Source organism: Leptonychotes weddellii, chromosome 5, assembly GCF_054177405.1.
Source record: "Leptonychotes weddellii isolate Sample4059 chromosome 5, ASM5417740v2, whole genome shotgun sequence".
Taxonomy (NCBI): Eukaryota; Metazoa; Chordata; class Mammalia; order Carnivora; family Phocidae; genus Leptonychotes; species Leptonychotes weddellii.
This window is the reverse complement of record NC_138373.1, coordinates 93,892,967-93,912,401: the sequence shown is the minus strand read 5'-3', so window position 1 is coordinate 93,912,401 and position 19,435 is coordinate 93,892,967. Positions and strand designations below refer to the sequence as shown.

The following is a 19,435-nucleotide window of genomic DNA, read 5'->3' as shown; positions in this document are numbered from 1 at the left end:
CTGCTATAAACATTGGGGTGCATGTACCCCTTCGGATCCCTACATTTGTATCTTTGGTGTAAATACCCAGCAGTGCAATTGCTGGGTCATATGGTAGCTCTATTTTCAACTTTTTGAGGAACCTCCATACTGTTTTCCAGAGTCAGCCTATGTATTTTTAACATAAAGTGAATTAATATTGATTTTTATTTTGAGAATATTATGACCTCTTAAATAATTGATGAATCCTGGAGCATCTTTAGCAAGAGCTAGACATCTCTGGCCTTATTACTTTGTTTGTTTTGTTCTGTTTTGTTATTTTACAAGGTGACAAGTGATTGCTGTGCATTACTCACTATTCTACACATGTTTCTAATTTTTCTGTATGAAAACCCATAAAGTTGGTGTTAGTATCCCTGTCTTTAGATGAGAAAACTTAGGTTGAAGTCATCCAGCTGAGTGGAGCTAATATTTGAACTTAGGCAAGTCTGACTCTAAAGTTATTTTGTCTTGGTTGTTGTTGGCAGCAGGGCACATTTCTATGAAAACTTACTACTCTTTTGCCTGATCTTGCAAGTATCACCAGCTAAGGTTGTTTGCTTGGTATGCTAAATTTGTACTTATATTAAGCTATTGTTTGGAAGCAGAGGTCCTTGTAATGCTGGGGGTGGAGGATAATCCAAGACAATTTTAGCATAATGGGGGCCGGGGTACCTGTGTGACTCACTCGGGTAAGCGTCTGCCGTCAGCTCAGGTCATGATCCCAGGGTCCTGGAGTCCAGCCCCACGTCGGGCTCCCTGTTCAGAGGGGAGTCTGCTTCTCCCTCTGCCTCCCCCCATCCCCCAGCTTGTGCTCTCTCTCTTGCTCACTCTCTCTCAAATAAATAAATAAAATCTTTAAGGAAAATTAAAAAATTAAAAAATAAAATCACACTTCCTGCAGAGATATAAAACAAATCTTAATTTTCATTATGCATTATGACATTAAAAGTCATTATTTAACCTTTATCTTGTCAAAAGAAGAGACCGTCTTTTGCAACAGAGTAAAGATTTTTCATTTAAGAAGTTCATCAGAATAAACAAAACACGTAACACCAATAGCACCAACATTGACACCACTGCAAGCTAAGATATGCATGTGTCTAATGAGCTTTGTAGATACTTAAAAATATGAACATCCCTTTGAATTGTTTCTATATAAATACCTTTCAAATCCAGGATTTCCTATTTGGAGGGATAGGAGAACAATGTTACCGAAGGACATCATTTAACCCATACATATAAAACCAAATAACGACTATTAAAGAACCAGGAGCACATGAGATCAAAAGGGAGGTTAGAAGACCTAGTTTGCCTCCTTTTTCCATGGCTGAGAGGGTGCCCTCATAGTCAATAAAGTATTGTTAGTGAGATCCTTGCTTTTCTTTTTTTTGCCTCAGATTGCAGATTAAAAAATGAGGATGTGGGGCGCCTGGGTGGCTCAGATGGTTAAGCGTCTGCCTTTGGCTCAGGTCATGATCCCAGGGTCCTGGGATCGAGTCCCACATCGGGCTCCTGACTCAGTGGGGAGTCTGCTTCTCCCTCTCCCTCTGCCTCTCCCACTGCTCATGCTCTCTCTCTCTGTATCTCTGTGTCTCAAATGAATAAATAAAATCTTTAAAAAAAAAAAAATGAGGATGTGGCCTGGAAAGGGACCTAAATAAGAATATGAGGGAATGCTAGTTTAAATATCTTGATTACTGTTTTCCTCTTGGTCTCTAGTTTTTGGACTTTCTGAATCTTAATGGATCTCTAGGTGCAAAAACACCAGTAGGGAGAGCCTCTGAAAGACAACGAGTGTGTTTATTTAAGTAAGATGCAGGCTTCCCCAGGGCCATTGCCTGAGAGGAATGTTGCTCTGAAGGGGCCACTGGAATAAAGGAAGAATGTGATATGGCTTAATTCAGGCGTACTCATGGAGCCCCATACACAGTCAGTTACACATACACTGGTCTTGCTGCCCCCAAATTAGACGAATCTTAGGGAGTGGGAGTTGTTACTAGAACAGACTTTGCCCATGTTGACTCACTGTTGAACAAATTTTCATAGAATATAAGCCAGAAAGTGCATCTGCACATCTGTACCACACTGGTGGTATCCTACTGAATCTATAGAATCTATAGAATGGCATATTACAACAGTGCAATGAACATACGATGAATGATTGAATGAATGAATGAATGAATGAATGAACATCTCCACAGATTTGGTTTCTTTCTTTTTTTTTTTAAAGATTTTATTTATTTATTTGAGAGAGAGAATGAGAGAGAGCACATGAGAGGGGGGAGGGGCAGAGGGAGAAGCAGACTCCCTGCCGAGCAGGGAGCCCGATGCGGGACTCGATCCCGGGACTCCAGGATCATGACCTGAGCCGAAGGCAGTCGCTTAACCGACTGAGCCACTCAGGCGCCCCCTCCCCCGCTTTTTTTATTTTATTTTATTTATTTGAAAGAGAGAGAATGAGAGAGCATGAGAGGGGGAGAGTCAGAGAGAGAAGCAGACTTCCTGCCCAGCAGGGAGCCCGATGCGGGACTCGATCCCGGGACTTCAGGATCATGACCTGAGCCGAAGGCAGTCGCTTAACCAACTGAGCCACCCAGGCGCCCCAGATTTGGTTTCTACTGCCAAATCAGTCTGGCTCCATACACTAATTAGGAAGCAAACTGTTTTGCTTCTTGCACTAGATATGTCATATAATCCTCTTTATGATGGGTATAAGTATTTGTCATTTAATATGTCCCTTGTAAAAGAAATTATTTTAGCTATGAAGAAGGCTCAGTAATATGCTTTAGCTACTTTACCTATATTCCTTTGCTTTCTGACTATTAGACTCAAAGCAAGTAAACTGCATAAGTATCTTTGGCAATTGACTGACAAAATTGTAAATTATACATTTTGGTATGTCCTGTGTAGTAATTGGTACATTCAGTTTTTTAAAACTCTCTTAAAGGAATCTATAAATGTAAACAATTTCCTATAGTTTCCTGTTGCTTGGAAAAATGTTTAGGATACATTTTTTTTTCATATTTAACTCTTCTATCAGTTAATTTATAAAAATAATAATGGTGAAAAATCTTGTTTTGGGTCTAAAAGTTTTCCTTATTTTATGACTCAGTTATTAAGTTGAACCATATGGAATTAGAATTTTTGTAGGTCAAAAAAGTCAAATAACAGGGATTTCATACAGTAATCTAATGACAAATACTCTTAACCAAAGTTGATTTTTAAGAAATTTGGATTCTCAGCAGGTTAGCAGTACTTTGATTATCCCACTAACATTATTCTTATTACTTGGAAATAAATATAGTCCCTGCTCTTCAGAGGCTGTGCACATCTCTGTTTTGGCACCTAGAAATAACATCCTAAAAATGTGATTGCAGTAATAGTTAATATCTCTTTTCAGTTGAGTACTTTTTCTTGTTTGCTACATATTTTTTTAAGAATATTAGGAATGACTTATGCATTGAGGACTCAAATTTAATTCTTGGTATTCATGAAAGGATCTGATGACATGATTGGTCCCAGTGTGTACATTTATATGAATTATTAATAGTTAGATTTTATGGCTTTCTGATTGCTAACTTCTTATCACTATGGTAACACAGAGGTACTTAGCTGTACCTTAAACTTAACACATCTCAGGCTTAAATATAGTTAATATTGCTGTGAAATTTTTGCCAACATTTTGACAATTAAATTCTAGGTGACTATGAAACATTTAGCATTTTGGATGATCATTCCAAAGATGACAAGCACAAAAACAGCTGATATTTCTCAATGCCTTCTCCTTTTTTCTACTTTTGTCTCTATTAAAGAGAAAAATACAGAACAATATAAAATAGAGAAAAGTACAGAAGAATATAACAATATAATATATGTTAATACATTTTACCAAAACAATCATAAATTGTCAGATTTTTAAATGTTAACACAGAAAAGTACGGAGTAGAATACAAATTATAGAAGTACCTTGAGACATTGGTAATATAAAATAAAAAGCCATAATCACTGGGAATAGATTTGATCTGAACTAACTTTAATTCTACTCTTATTATTAACAGTTTTAAATGTAGATGCATTTGAAGTAAGCCCAGATTACAAAGAAAAACAATTATGATAATTGTTTAAATAATAAATAATTACTTAAATTGTAATGTGATACCTATGAGTTTATTCCCGTATCTTTTCCACAACAAATAGAGGTGATTCTGGGTTTTACTTAGAGAAGTAAATTAAAACTAGTTAGTGTTTCTTTTCTGATAGTTGCTCATTATAAGCAATATATTTCTTTCATTGCTTGTAGTAGGTATGTTGCGTGATTCCCTCTCTGATGGGCCAGAGCAAGTAAGCTAATAACTTTCTGACATGGTAACTTATGTACCTGAAATATTTAGAAGATAATCTGAATAGGTCTATATATCTAGAAAGGAAAGCTTAGTAAAGGGTACTTTACGTTCTTATCCATTATGTATAATTTTAGTAAGACTAGAGCAACTTGAGCTAGCTTAAACTGTTAAATTCCAGGCCTTTGAGCTGGAAAAGGATCACATGCAAACTAATCATATAAGCATTGGATATAGGGTCCTCTGTTTCCTGTGCTTTCAAATAAATTCAGCATCATCCCTACTTTTCTTGATATAGCTTTTCAAAAGAATTTGGTGGTAACCTTAACTTTATAATATTTTAAAATAATTATAGTAATAAAATCTATCAAAGTATCCTTAGTTGGGGGCGCCTGGGTGGCTCAGTCGGTTAAGTGGCCAACTCCTACATTCAGCTCAGGTCATGATCTCAGGGTTGTAAAAAGGAGCCCTGCATTGGGCTCTGTGCTGGGTGTGGAGCCTGCTTAAGATTCTCTCTCTACCCCTCTCCAGCTGCCCATCCCCCCTTAAAAAAAAAGTACCCTTAGTTGCTATGTACCACATTAAACCCATATAGAATGTGTTATTTTTATCATTTTATATGATGGTAAAACAATTGAGAGGAAAAGGGACTCTAATAAAGCAGTATTTGTTGAGTCCTTATAAATTTGTAATTTTAGAAATATTTCTTGTATAATTCCATCTGCATTCCCTTCACATAAATTTTCAAAGCAGCAATTTTCATACTCTATTATTAATCATTTTGAGTAACAATAGCTCATATAAGTTATGTGGACACATTTGCAGTTCTTCATTTTGCATCATAAAATGTTTATGGTTTGGCATTTTATTTAAATTTCATGCTGATTGAATTTAAAAAGTTAGTAGCTAAACACCATGTTTGTTTTGTTTTGACTTTTTTTTTTTAAGATTTTATTTATTTGACAGAGACCCAGCGAAGAGAGGGAACACAAGCAGGGGGAGTGGGAGAAGGAGAAGCAGGCTTCCCGCAGAGCAGGGAGCCCGATGCGGGGCTTGATCCCAGAACCCTGGGATCATGACCTGAGCCGAAGGCAGACGCTTAATGACTGAGCCACCCAGGCGTCCCTGTTTTGTTTTGACTTTTATTTCAAGAGTGCATATTCAAAATATTATGAGACTTATAAACTCAATAAAAACTTTAGCATTGCAAAAACATAACTATTTTACTTTGCCTTAAGAGCCCTTATGAAATGTTTCCTTATCTATTCACTAAAGAGAATCGACAGATTTCAAAAATCATAAAGAAATCATAAATAACATAAATTAGCCTTTTAAAGAAGTTTCAAAGTTTTGCTCTTCCAATTCTTACAAAGAAAGCATAGAGCAGCCTTATGTGCACTGACTTTTCAGGTCCTATAAATTGCTCCAGTGAACTAAGTGGTGCTCCAGTTACTAAAAGAAGTACTTCTAGGTAAACCTGACATGCTTTCTTGGGCGTTTAACAGAATATAATTTCTAAAATTTATATAATTAGGTACTTGTTATTTATTAATCTCATGAAAATAATAAAAATTTACTATGTGGTATAAAACCACCAGTCTCTTAGCTGGTTAAATAGAAATTCTTTTGCATCTGTTCTTTTTTAAGATGTTGCCTTTTCACATAAGTAGCAAACTTAAGCCTAAGTAGACATGAACTTTTGTTTCTGTAACGGATTATTGAGTGCCTACTTTGTACGTATACTTATGAGGTGCTCTGACTACATTGCTTCATTTATACTTTATAAAAACACACTGCTTCATTTAGGTTTCATAGCAAATGGAATAAAGTAAGTTATTTTACAAATTAGGTAGCTGTAGTTCAGAATTTGGGTCACACTGTTAGTAAATAGTGAAATTGGAATTCCAGCCCAGAACCATCTCTCCAAAGCCTATTATCACAACCATGACTCTTTACTGTCTTCCTTGAAATGTAGATATAAAATCTGATTTCATTAAATATTGCCAGTTAATTTAGTCTTATGGTAGAATCCTGAAGGAACATTAGTGAAATGAATGTTAAGATGTATTTTAATCATTGTAGTCTCCATTATATATTGTGTCATGGCTGTTCTATAGCTTGAATTATATCTGGGGTTTATACTAAGGTATAGGATACATTTGTGCTTCTAATTTACATTAAATTGGAGCAGGTATCACTTCGGAAGTTAGCAAAAGTACCGCCCACTATGATTTCCTTGTATTTCTTTTTTAAGTAGTCTCAGAGTACCAGTTGAAAAACTACTCATTGGCTCTGATAGCCAATTTCTATTTTATGCTATTATTATTACCAGATATTAATTTAAGATATTGTCACATTATATGAATGTTTAATATAATATAGACAAATAACTGTGTGTCCTAATTCTATTTTTTTTTTTTTAAAATATGGTTAGACCAGAGAGGGAAAGGGAAAGAAAAAGGCAGGAGAGGAAGATATAGGGATATGGTAAAGAAACGTGACCAGAAATGATATAGACACTTCAGAAAACGGCTGGGCAGTTCCTCAAAAAGTAAACAAAGAGTTATATGCCCCAGCAATTCCACTCCTAGGTGTATGCCCACTGTTCATAATAGCCAAATAGTGAAAACAACTGGAATATCCATCAACTGTTGAATGGATTAACAAAATGTGGCATATTCATACAGTGGACTATTAATAAAAGGAATGAAATACTATTATATGCTACAACATGAATGAACCTGAAAGCAGTATGCTAACAGAAAGAAGGTCATCACAAAAGACCACATATTGTATGATTTCATGTATATTAAATGGCCAGAATAGGCAAATCCATGGAGACAGAAAGTAGATTAGTGGTTGCCAGGAGTTGGGAGGAGAGAAGAATGTGGACTGTCTACTATTGGGTATAGAGTTTCTTTTTGGTGTGAAGAAAATATTCTGGAATTAGTGGTGATGGTTACATGAGCTTGTGAATATACTAAAAATCACTGAATTGTGTACTTTAAAAGGGTGGATTTTATGATATGTGAATTATATCTCGATTTTTAAAAAAGATTTATTTATTTGAGGGAGAGAGAGAGAGAGAGAGTGAGCAGGGGAAGGGCAGAGGAAGAGAGAATCTCAAGCAGACTCCCCGCTGAGTACGGAGCCCGACTTGGAGCTCGATCTTATGACCCTGAGATCAGGACCCCAGATTAAAGCAAGAGTTGAATATTTAACCAACTGAGCCACCCAGGCACCCCTATATCTTAATTTTTAAAATATGACCAGGGATTCCCATATTTGTAAAGATCCCATTGAAAATCTTTATATGAGTATATATATGTATCATTAAAATATAAATATTTTTATTTTCAAATATTAGTTAAGTCTGTTGTAAAATAACCTTGTGTTATCTGTCCTTCAACTGAATCATTTTCATATTATGGGAAAATAGGTAGACAATTGATCTACAAAAACATTTGTATTTTAAACCTTCAACTTTCTCTCTTTCTCCCACCCCCTCCCCTTTTAAAAGTAAGTTGCAGCAATCATAAATCTTCATCCCTAACTACTTTAGGATGTATTTCCAAAGAGCAAAGATATTTTCTAGCATAACCATAGTATAATAATCAAATTCATGAATATTAACACTGGTATAATGTTATTACCTAAACATACTTTTGGGGTGCCCAGGTGGCTCAGTCGTTAAGCATCTGCCTTCGGCTCAGGTCATGATCCCAGGGTCCTGGGATCGAGCCCTGCATCGGGCTCCCTGCTCCGCGGGAAGCCTGCTTCTCCCCCTCCCACTCCCCCTGCTTATGTTCCCTATCTAGCTGTCTCTCTCTCTGTTAAATAAATAAAATAAAATCTTAAAAAAAAAAAATTTAAACATACTTTTGTTGGTTCACAAACTGGCCTCTGTACATGGAGGGCAAAAGGAGATGGAAGAGACTACTCCAGATTGGTAGATGGCAGGTTTAAGAAGCAGGGGAATTAACATGAGGTTTGTCATGGTCAGCTACAAGGTGAGTGGATCTCTGCACTTGCCCACCAGAATCTTAAGTTTGTATAGAGGCCTTAACTGGGTTAAGTCACATATAGCATCCAGATGGTCCCAACAACACATTGCTCTCTCAAGGCTGCTTCCTTGGAAACAGTTGCAGTGATGGGAGTGGTGGTCAGAACATACATTCCAACCACATGTGAGGGGGTGAGGAGCCTCTGATTGTCCCAGTCCAGCTCATGGTCAACTGGCAGTCATGTCCTCTCAATGGCCCCCAACAATTCTCCATATTTTTTTATAAATATATGTTTTTAAGATTTATTTATTTTAGAGAGAGGGAGAGAGAGTCCATGCATGATAGGTGGGGGAGTGGTAGGGGGAGAGAATTCTGAAGCAGACTCCCCACTGAGCATGGAGCCCCACTCGGGATTTGATCCCATGACCCATGAGATCATGACCTGAGTTGAAACCAAGAGTCAGACGCTCAACCCACTGAGCCACCCAGGCACCCCAACAACTTTCCATATTTAAATATTGCCAATTATCATAATACTATCCTTTATAATAACTTGTTTTTCTCAATTCATTTGCATTTTAGTTGTCATGTTGCTCTAGTTTCTTTTAATCTCACCTTCTCAGCTTCTCTTTTTTTAATGACATTGATATAAATAGAGTGCAAAACTGTTATTTTTTTTAAAAGATTTTATTTATTTATTTGACAGAGAGAGAGACAGTGAGAGAGGGAACACAAGCAGGGGGAGTGGGAGAGGGAGAAGCATGCTTCCCGCTGAGCAGGGAGCCCAAAGTGGGGCTCGATCCCAGGACCCTGAGATCATGACCTGAGCCAAAGGCAGTTGCTTAACCAACTGAGCCACCCAGGAGCCCTGAACTGTTGTTATTTTAAGAAAGTTCTTTAAGTTAGTCTGGTAGTTTCCTAATGCTATGATTCAGGATATGCTTTTTTTTTTTTTTTTTTGGTGCAAGAATACTACCTATTTCCAAAATCTGCTGGGTAACCAAAAACTTGGTGGTTTAAAACAACAGAAATGTATTCTCTCGTAGTTCTGGAAGTCAGGAGTTCAAAATCAAGTTGTTGACAGGTCTATCCTCCCTAAGAAAGCTCTAGGATAGAATCTTTTCTTGCCTCTTCCAGCTTCCGGTGGTGGCAGGCATTCCTTGGCCTGGGACAGCATAACTCCAATCTCTGTCTCTGTCATCACATAACTTCCTTCCCTTCCTTTCTCCTCTTCTTATAAGGGTACTTACTGGATTTAGGGCCCATCTGGTTAATCCAGGATGATCTCATCTGGAGATCCTTAACTTAGTTACATCTGCAAAGACCTTTTTTTTCCCCTACAAATAAGGTCAAATTCACATGTACGTGGGGTTTAGGACTTGGGCATATCTTCTTGGGTCCACAGTTCAACCCACTACACTACCTAAATGATGTTGGGTCCTTCTCAGAGGATAATGTCAGGATATACTGAGTGTAGACAGAATAGGAAATAGATTTTTTTTAAAGCATGAATTCATACTGACACTCGAATTCAAATGAAGTATTATAGTTTTTCTTGCCTTCTCACCTGCCATGTTTGTATCTTCTTTCTTCAGAGGGAGCACCCTGGCTCCTAACAGTAAAATGTTTACTTCTTTGGTCAGTCCTGCAAGATAGGTAAAATAGTTTCAGAATTGCTACACCTATATCATTACCAACAAGAAACTTGCCAAATAAGGTTCAAGATTTCTTTGTGGTTCTCTTGGTCTCCAACTGAAATTGGGTGGCCAGTTTCAAGTTACTTGGACCAGCACCTCCTCCCCCTTTTAGGTGGTTGTTATTCATTGGATATACCATTCAGTTCATTTGTTTCTGTTTGTATTTAATTTTAAGGTTTCTACCTTCGCTGGTTATTGGTGTCATGTTATTTTTTGAATGATAACATTTAACACTATTCTAAAAGTAAAAACTATATAGAAAGGACACTTAGAGAGGTCACTCCCTCCCCTATCCATTCTGCCTTGTTTTTCCAATCTCCAGTATGTAGCCAGTTTTATTAATTTCTGGTTTACGGTGTTTCCTTTTATAAATGTAAGCAGATAAATGTATACTTACTTATTTTGCTTTCATTTTGTATAAAGGTAGTATACTGTATATTAGTGGTTCTCAAATGGGGATGGTTCTGTCCTGCAGGGGGCAATATCTGGAGACTTTTTATTGGGGGCGGAGTCACTACTGCAGGAGCATCTTGTGGGTGGAGACCAGGTATGCTGCTAAACATCTACAATAAGTAAGATAGCCCTCAACTACAAAGAAGGACTAGTTCCATATATCCATAATGCTGCTGCTGAGAAACCCTGCTAGACATCTACTTCTGCACTTTGCTTTTCAACTTAAAAGTATATTATGGAAAATCACTCTATAGAGAACGTCCACATCCTGTTTTACAGCTCCATAGTGTAGGTGCTATAGTTTATTCAGTCTCCTTTTGATGGACATTTAGATTGTTTTCAATATTTTGCAATTACAGATAATGCTGCAATGGATCTTACACACTCCTATTGTTGTTATTTTTGGAAGTTATATATATATATATATTTTTTAAAGATTTTATTTATTTGTTTATCCTAGAGAGAGACAGAGAGCAAGCGCAAGCATGCTCCCACACACAAATTGGGGGGAAGGGCGGGGAGGGAGAAGGACAAGCAGACTCCCCCCGCCCACTCCCCGAGCCCAGAGCCTGACGCGGGTGGATCCCACCACCCATGAGATCATAACCTGAGCTGAAAGCAAGAGTCCATGCTCAACCTACTGATCCACCCAGGTGCCTCATGAATAGCATTTTTTAAAAGTTTTGCTTGTTCACATCGCTGGGTCAAAACCTCAAATTTTATAATATTTAAACCAAATAATTTTAGACGAAATGCAGAAGCAATGTTTATAAAATACAGTGAAACAGGGTATGTATTTCTGCACTGAAAATACCCAACTTTTTTTTGTGGCTATGTCTCAATAAATTTTTACATAAACATAACAGAGTATGATCCTGTCATGCCTGAGAGAGAAATACTCATCACCAGGTAATAAATGTAATCCTAGACATACGGTATTTAAAGTCTGCTCTGGAGTTTTCAGACCACGGGAATGTCACACTGAGTAAACTAAAATGCCTTTGTACTAGGATTCTTTTTTTTTTTTTATTTATTTGACAGAGAAGGAGAGAGAATAAGCGGTGGGGAGGGGCAGAGGGAGGGAAAGAGAGAGAGTGAGAGAGAAGCAGACTCCCCTCTGAGCAGGAAGCCTGATGTGGGGCTTGATCCCAGGACCCGGAGATCATGACCTGAGCCAAAGGCAGACGCTTAACCGACTGAGCCACCCAGGCGCCCCTGTACTAGGATTCGTGTGTGCTTGGTGTTTTATAGGCCATACATGTCTCTTGGAAGTCTTCGTGATCAAGTCATCTATCCTGATTCAGTGGATGACATGCATGATAAAGGCTATACAGACCACGATCTGGAATGTATTCTACACAATGTCCACCTCTATCACATAGTTCAAAGAGAAGGAGGTAAAGTCTATCACTTTTAAAATGCATTTAACTTTGTTTCAAAAAAACAAACTTGGGTAAATAGTCCATGGTTTAATTTGAACGTATGCTATTATTGGAACATAAACACAGAAGACAGACTTTATAGCATTTATTGCTTTTCCATTACTGACATCCTCTTTTCTGCTTGGGTTATATTTCCTGCAGCACACTAGGCTTTTTATTGTCTGCTGCTAGCATTTGAAAATAATTTTTCCTTCATATTTGAATATACAATTGTCCCTGAAGCCATCATCAATCTAGATGTATGTAAAGTCTGTGACAGAAATATTATCCTGTCGAGTTCTCAGCTTACATTAAACTAAATAATTTGAGAAGTAGGTATCAAAGAATTACTTTTTTGTTTTCAGACCCACAGTCTTACCAATACATTTTTTCCTCTTTCAAGTAGCACATAGAGAATTAGATAAAATACAGAAACTTCTATAGTATGTGTTTTATTCATAAGACATTTTTGAAAGAGTAGAATTAACAGTTATGCATATGAGCTTAAAAAAGAATTGCTTTCTAATAGTCAAATCTTTTTAAATTAATTTTTATTTAAATTCAATTAATTAACATATAATGTATTATTGGTTTCAGAGGTAGAGGCCAATGATTCATCAGTCTTATATAATACCCAGTGCTCATTACATCAGTGCCCTCCTTAATGTCCATCACCCAGTTACCCCATCCCCCCCTGCACCCCTTCCCTCCAGCAATCCTCAGTTTCCTATGATTAAGCAACTAATTAATCATTGAATACTACACCAAAAACTAATGATGTGTACTATATGTTGGCTAATTAAACATAATAAAAAAAAAAGAGAGAGTCTTTTATGGTTTTTTTCCCTCTTTGATTTCATCTTGTTTTATTTTTTCCTCTCTTCCCCTATGATCTTCTGTTTTGTTTCTTAAATTCCACATATGAATGAGATCATATGATAATTATCTTTCTCTGATTGACTTATTTCACTTAGCATAATACCCTCTAGGTTCATCCATGTCATTGCAAATGGCAAGACTTCATTTTTTTTTTTTTTTTCTGATGGCCGAGTAGTGGTCCATTGTATATATATACCACATCTTCATTATCTGTTCATCTGTCGATGGACGTCTGGGCTCTTTCCATAGTTTGGCTACTGTGAAAATTGCTGCTATAAACATTGGGGTGCACATACCCCTTCGGATCACTACATTTGTATCTTTGGGGTAAGTACCCAGTAGTGCAATTGCTGGGTCATACAGTAGCTCTATTTTCAACTTTTCGAGGAACCTCCATACTGTTTTCCAGAGTGGCTGCACCAGCTTGCATTCCCACCAACAGTGTAGGAGGTTTCCCCTTTCTCCACATCCTCACCAACATCTGTTGTTTCCTGACTTGTTAATTTTAGCCATTCTGACTGGTGTGAGGTGGTGTCTCATTGTGGTTTTGATTTGTATTTCACTGATGCCGAGTGATGTTGAACATTTTTTCATGTGTCTGTTGGCCATTTGTATGTCTTCTTTCTAATAGTCATACTTTCAAATAACTTGATTACACATAATTTGATAGCCTTGAAAAACTATTGAAATAACAAGCTAGAATTCTAGGTTTAATTTTGCATAGGTTTTATGCTTCATTTCCTAGCCCATTTACCTATCAGAAGTACAGTGATTAAGAATGTGAACTTTGAAGTCAGAGTTCTAGAATCTTAATTAGCACTGTTGTCTGTATCTTCAACTGTAAAATGGGGATAACTATCTACCTAATAAGGATTCTGTGAATATTAAATAAGACTCTCTGTAGAGTCCCACAACTATGTGGTCAATTAATCTTTGACAAAGCAAGAAAGAATATCCAATAGGAAAAAGACAGTCTCTTCAACAAACGGTGTTGGGAGAACTGGACGGCAATAGGCAAAAGAATGAAACTGGACCACTTTCTTACACCATACACAAACATAAATTCAAAATGGATTAAAGACCTAATGTGAGACCTGAAACCATAAAAATCCTAGAAGATAACATAGGCAGTAACTTCTTTGACATCGACCATAGCAACATTTTTTCCAGATATGTCTCCTGAGGCAAGGGAAATAAAAGCAAAAATAAACTGTTGGGACTACATCAAAATAAAAAGCTTTTGCAGACAGAAGACATGAACAGATATTTCTTCAAATAAGATATCCAGGTGACCAAGAGACATATGAAAACATGTTCATCATCACTTACCATCAGGGAAATGCAAATCAGAACCACCAGGAGGTATCAACTCACACCTTCCAGAATGGCTAAAATCAACACAAAAAACAATCATTGGTGAGGATGTGGAGAAAAAGAAACCCTCTTGCACTGTTGGTGGGAATCCAAACCAGTGAAGCCACTCTGGGAAACAGTATGGAGTTTCCTCAAAAAGTTAAAAATAGAACTACCCTGTGATCCAGCAATCACAGGGTAGTTTACCCAAAGAATACAAAAGCACTAATATGAAAGGACAGATGCACCCCTGTGTTTATAGCAGCATTATTTATAATAGCCAAGATATGCCAGCAGCCCAAGTGTGCATCTACTGATGAATGGATACAGAAGAGGTGGTGTATCTATATACAGTGGAATATTACTCAGCCATAAAAAAGAATGAAATCTTGCCAATTGCAATGACATGGATGGAGCTAGAGAGTATTATGCTAAGCAAAATAAGTCAGTCAGAGAAAGACAAATACCATATGATTTCACTCATATGTGGAATTTAAGAAACAAAACCAATGAGCAAAGGGAAAAAGAGAGAGAGACAAACCAAGAAATTGACTCTTTATTACAGAGAACAAACTGATGATTCCCAGAGGGGAGGGGAGCGGTAGGTTGGATTTAATAGGTGACAGGCAGTAAGGAGTGCACTTGTGATGAGCACCGGGTGTTGCATGGAAGTCCTGAATCACTATAATGTACAACTGAAACTAATATTACACTGTAAGTGAACTGACTGGAATTAAAAACTTTTTTAAAAAGACTCTCTATAGAGTATTTAGAACAATGGCACATAGTAAATGCATAAGAATTAGTAGCTAATGGCAATATTACTACTCATAATATTGATACTATGATATTTTATCTTTTTGTGATGATTAGTACTTGATATTTTGTATGGAAATTTCATATATATTATTTCATTTGATTCTTATAATCAGCAAATGATGCAGACAAGAGATGCATTATTCTGTTTATTTTTATGATATTCATAATCACGAGTCATAAATACTAAAAATATGGAAAGCAGATCATCATTTTTTTTTCCATATAGTCAGCTCCTTCCCAGTTTTAAAACATCAGGGCAGAATAAATGCTGCATGTTAATCTTGGGGAAATTATTTTGGGTAAATTTGAAATCCAATCATCTAAATAGAAATTTACAATAAACATGGGCCATTCTATTCTTTCAAAGTCATCAAAAAGTTTAAGAACTTCTTTAAAGAATGTTTCAACCTTAATAATGTAACAGTAATTGTTATGATTTACTGAGTGCTTACCTTGCAGAATACATTAAGCAATGTACATTGTCATCTTATTTAATATTTGTAACTGTCTCATGATGTGGGTTTTAATAACCCCCTTTCACAGGTGAAATTCAGAAGTTTAGAAACTTCCCCAGGGGCCTACCACAAGTGTTATGACAGGGATTCAAATACAGATCTCACTTGAAAGTCAATGTTCTATACTAGGCTATGCCATTGTGCTATGCTATCTACTAGCTTCTTAGACATGAATGAGAACAGTTATATCCTTACACATAAAAAAAAATTCCAAGGAAGCCTACTCTCTACTCACTTAATCCTTAAAACATGAAACATGTTTCATGTTTTTAAGCAAAGCTGGAAAGCACCTAAATTTGCAAGGACATCACATACTTTAGAAGAAGCCTATTGAAGTTCTATTTAGACTAGCTAATACTTTGCTTAGAGAAATGCTTTGCTTTAGTTAAAGATGGAATTAAAAACTATGTTTCCGGGGGGAGGAGCAAGATGGTGGAGGAGTAGGAGACCTAAATTTCGTCTGGACCCAGGAATTCATCTAGATAGGGATCAAACCATTCTGAACACCTACGAACTCAACAGGAGATCGAAGAAAAGAATAGCAGCAACTCTCTGAACAGAAAAGCGACCACTTTCTGGAAGGTAGGATATGCAGAGAAGTGAATCCGAGGCCATATTCAGGAAGATAGACGGCGGGGGAGGGGGCCTCCATCAGCCGCTACCGGCAAGTGATAGAGCAGCAGAGCACAAAATCGGACTTTTAGAAGTTGGTTCCGCTGAGGGACGTCGCTCCAGTGGCTAAGCAGGGGGTGGAACCCTCGCTGGGACAGTGTGGTCTCAGGACCCTTGGGGTCACACAAAGACCAGGGGTGCCTGAGTGTGGCAGAGCTCCCAGGTATCAGAGCGGGGAAGCCGGCTGCAGAGACGGAGCCGAGGCACGGGTACTCAGCTCGGGGTTGCCATAAACCATGATCTGCGGCACAGTCAGGCCACCGCTCTTCCAGCAGGGACCCAACAAGAGGCAGATCTGGGGAGACTCCCCTTCCCCCCACCCCAGGAGCAGCACGGGAGTGCACCGCCGGGATCTGCTGGGTTTGGAGACTCCAAACGGGGTCGTGAGCCAGAGATAGAAATGCTCAGTCACAGGCCGGGTGAGCATGGAGTGCAGCCGGAGACTGGTGAGATGGGAGAGATTGACTGCTTTTCTCTGGGGGCTCACTGAGGAGTGGGGCCCCAAGTTTTTGGCTCCTCCAGGGCAGAGATTGGGAGGCCGCCATTTTCACTCTTGTCCTCCAAAGCTGTACGGAAAGCTTGCAGGAACAAAAGCTCCCGAGACCAAACCCAAGCAGATTACTTAGCCCAGACCGGCAAGGGCAGGGCAATTCCATCTCCAGCAAAGACATTTGAGAACCAGGGCAACAGACCCCTCCCCCAGAAGATCAGCAAGCACAGCCGGCCAAGACCAAGTTTACTGATCAATGAGAACGGCAGAACTCCAGCACTAGGGGAATACTGCACATAGAATTCATGGCTTTTTTCCCATGATTCTTTAGTCTTTCAAAGTTAATTTTATAAATTTTCTTTTTCTATTTTTTTTTGAATTTTTCTTTTTCCCTTTTTCAACCAACATCTTATCAATCCCTTTTTTAAAAATTCTTTTTTATTTTTCATTTTTAGAGTCATATTCTATCCCTTCATAGTAGTTAACCTTATTTTTGGTATATATAAGTTGTTATCTCTTTAAAATTTTGGGAAACAGTTTCTTCTAACAGACCAAAATATACCCTAAATATCTAGTGTATGGCTTTGTTCTAGTCTCCTGCTTGATCACATTCTCTCCCTTTTTATTTTTTTTTAAATCCTCTTCTTTCTTTTTTCAACCAACTTCTTATCAATTCCTTTTATAAAATCTTTTATAATTTTCATCTTTACAGTCATATTCCATCCCTTCATCATATTAACTCTTATTTTTGTACATGTGTAAGTTTTTCTTTCTTTAAAATTTTGGGAGGCACTTTCTTCTAACCGACCAAAATACGCCCAAAATCTAGTGCATGGCACTGATCTATGGAGCAGCCTGATCATATTTGCTCATATTCTGTTTTTTGTTTGTTTGTTTTTTATCTTTTTCTTTTCTTTTTTCTTCCTTTATCTTTCTTTTCCTCTGATTTCAGGTCTCTTCTGATTTGTTTAGTGTATATTTTTCTGGGGTTGTTTTACCCTGTTAGCATTTTGTTCTCTCATTCGTCTATTCTCCTCTGGACAAAATGACAAGATGGAAAAAATCACCTCAAAAAAAAGAACAAGAGGCAGTACCAACTGCCAGGGACCTAATCAATATGGAAATCAGTAATATGTCAGAACTAGAGTTCAGAATGACGATTTTAAAGATACTAGCTGGGCTTGAAAAAAGCATGGAAGATATTAGAGAAACTCTTTCTGGAGAAATAAAAGAACTAAAATCTAACCAAGTCAAAATCAAAAAGGCTATTAATGAGGTGCAATAAAAAATGGAGGCTCTAACTGCTAGAATCAATTAGGCAGAAGAGAGAATTAGCGATATAGAAGACCAAATGATGGAAAATAAAGATGCTGAGAAAGAGAGAGATAAACAACTACTGGATCACGAGGGCAGAATTCGAAAGATAAGTGATAGCATAAGATGAAACAATATTAGAATAATTGGGATCCCAGAAGAAGAAGAAAGAGAGAGAGGGGCAGAAGGTATATTAGAGCAAATTATAGCAGAGAACTTCCCTAATTTGGGGAAGGAAACAGGCATCAAAATCCAGGAGGCACAGAGAACCCCCCTCAAAATCAATAAAAATAGGTCAACACCCCGACATCTAATAGTAGAACTGACAAGTCTCAGAGACAAAGAGAAAATCCTGAAAGCAGCTTGTGAGAAGAGATCTGTAACCTACAATGGTAGAAATATTAGATCGGCAACAGACCTATCCACAGAGACCTGGCAGGCCAGAAAGTTTTTCTTTCTGGCCTGCCAGAAAGAAAGGACTGGCATGATATATTCAGAGCACTAAATGAAAAAAATATGCAGCCAAGAATACTATATCCAGCTAGGCTGTCATTGAAAATAGAAGGAGAGATAAAAAGCTTCCAGGACAAACAAAAACTAAAGGAATTTGCAAACACGAAACCAGCCCTACATGAAACATTGAAAGGGGTCCTCTAAGCAAAGAGAGAGCCTAAAAATAACATAGACCAGAAAGGAACAGAGACAATGTACAGTAACAGTCACCTTACAGGCAATACAGTGGCACCAAATTCATATCTTTTGATAGTTACCCTGAATGTAAATAGGCTAAATGCCCCAATCCAAAGACACAGGCTATCAGATTGGATATAAAAAACAAGACCCCCATCAATATGCTGTCTGCAAGAGACTCATTTTAGACCCAAAGACACACCCAGATTGAAAGTGAGGGGGTGGAAAACCATTTACCATGCTAATGGACACCAAAAGAAAGCTGGGGTGGCAATCCTTATATCAGACAAATTAGATTTTAAACCAGGACTATAATAAGAGATGAGGAAGGACATTATATTCTACTTAAAGGGTCTATCCAATAAGAAGATCTAGCAATTGTAAATATCTATGCCCCTAACATGGGAGCAGCCAATTATGTAAGCCAATTAATAACAAAATCAAAGAAACACATCAACAATACAATAATAGTAGGGGACTTTAACACCCCCCTCACTGAAATGGACAGATCATCTAAGCAAAAGATCAACAAGGAAATAAAGACTTTAAATGACACACTGGACCAGATGGACTTCACAGATATATTCAGAACATTCCATCCCAAAGCAACAGAATACACATTCTTCTCTAGGGCCCATGGAACATTCTCCAGAATAGATCACATCCTGGGTCACAAATCAGGTCTCAACCGGTACCAAAAGATTGGGATCATTCCCTGCATATTTTCAGGCCACAGTGCTTTGAAACTAGAACTCAATCACAAGACA

At 37.6% G+C, this 19,435-nt stretch overlaps 1 protein-coding gene across 1 annotated transcript in view; it reads left to right on the top strand.

The window, feature by feature from the left end:
- ABCD2 (ATP binding cassette subfamily D member 2) overlaps positions 1-19,435 on the top strand; it is a 69,273-nt gene that overhangs the window by 32,133 nt on the left and 17,705 nt on the right. The window contains exon 7 of the mRNA XM_006727701.3: positions 11,767-11,912. Within this exon, the coding sequence (XP_006727764.1) occupies positions 11,767-11,912 (146 nt within the window). The remainder of the gene's footprint in view (positions 1-11,766; positions 11,913-19,435) is intronic.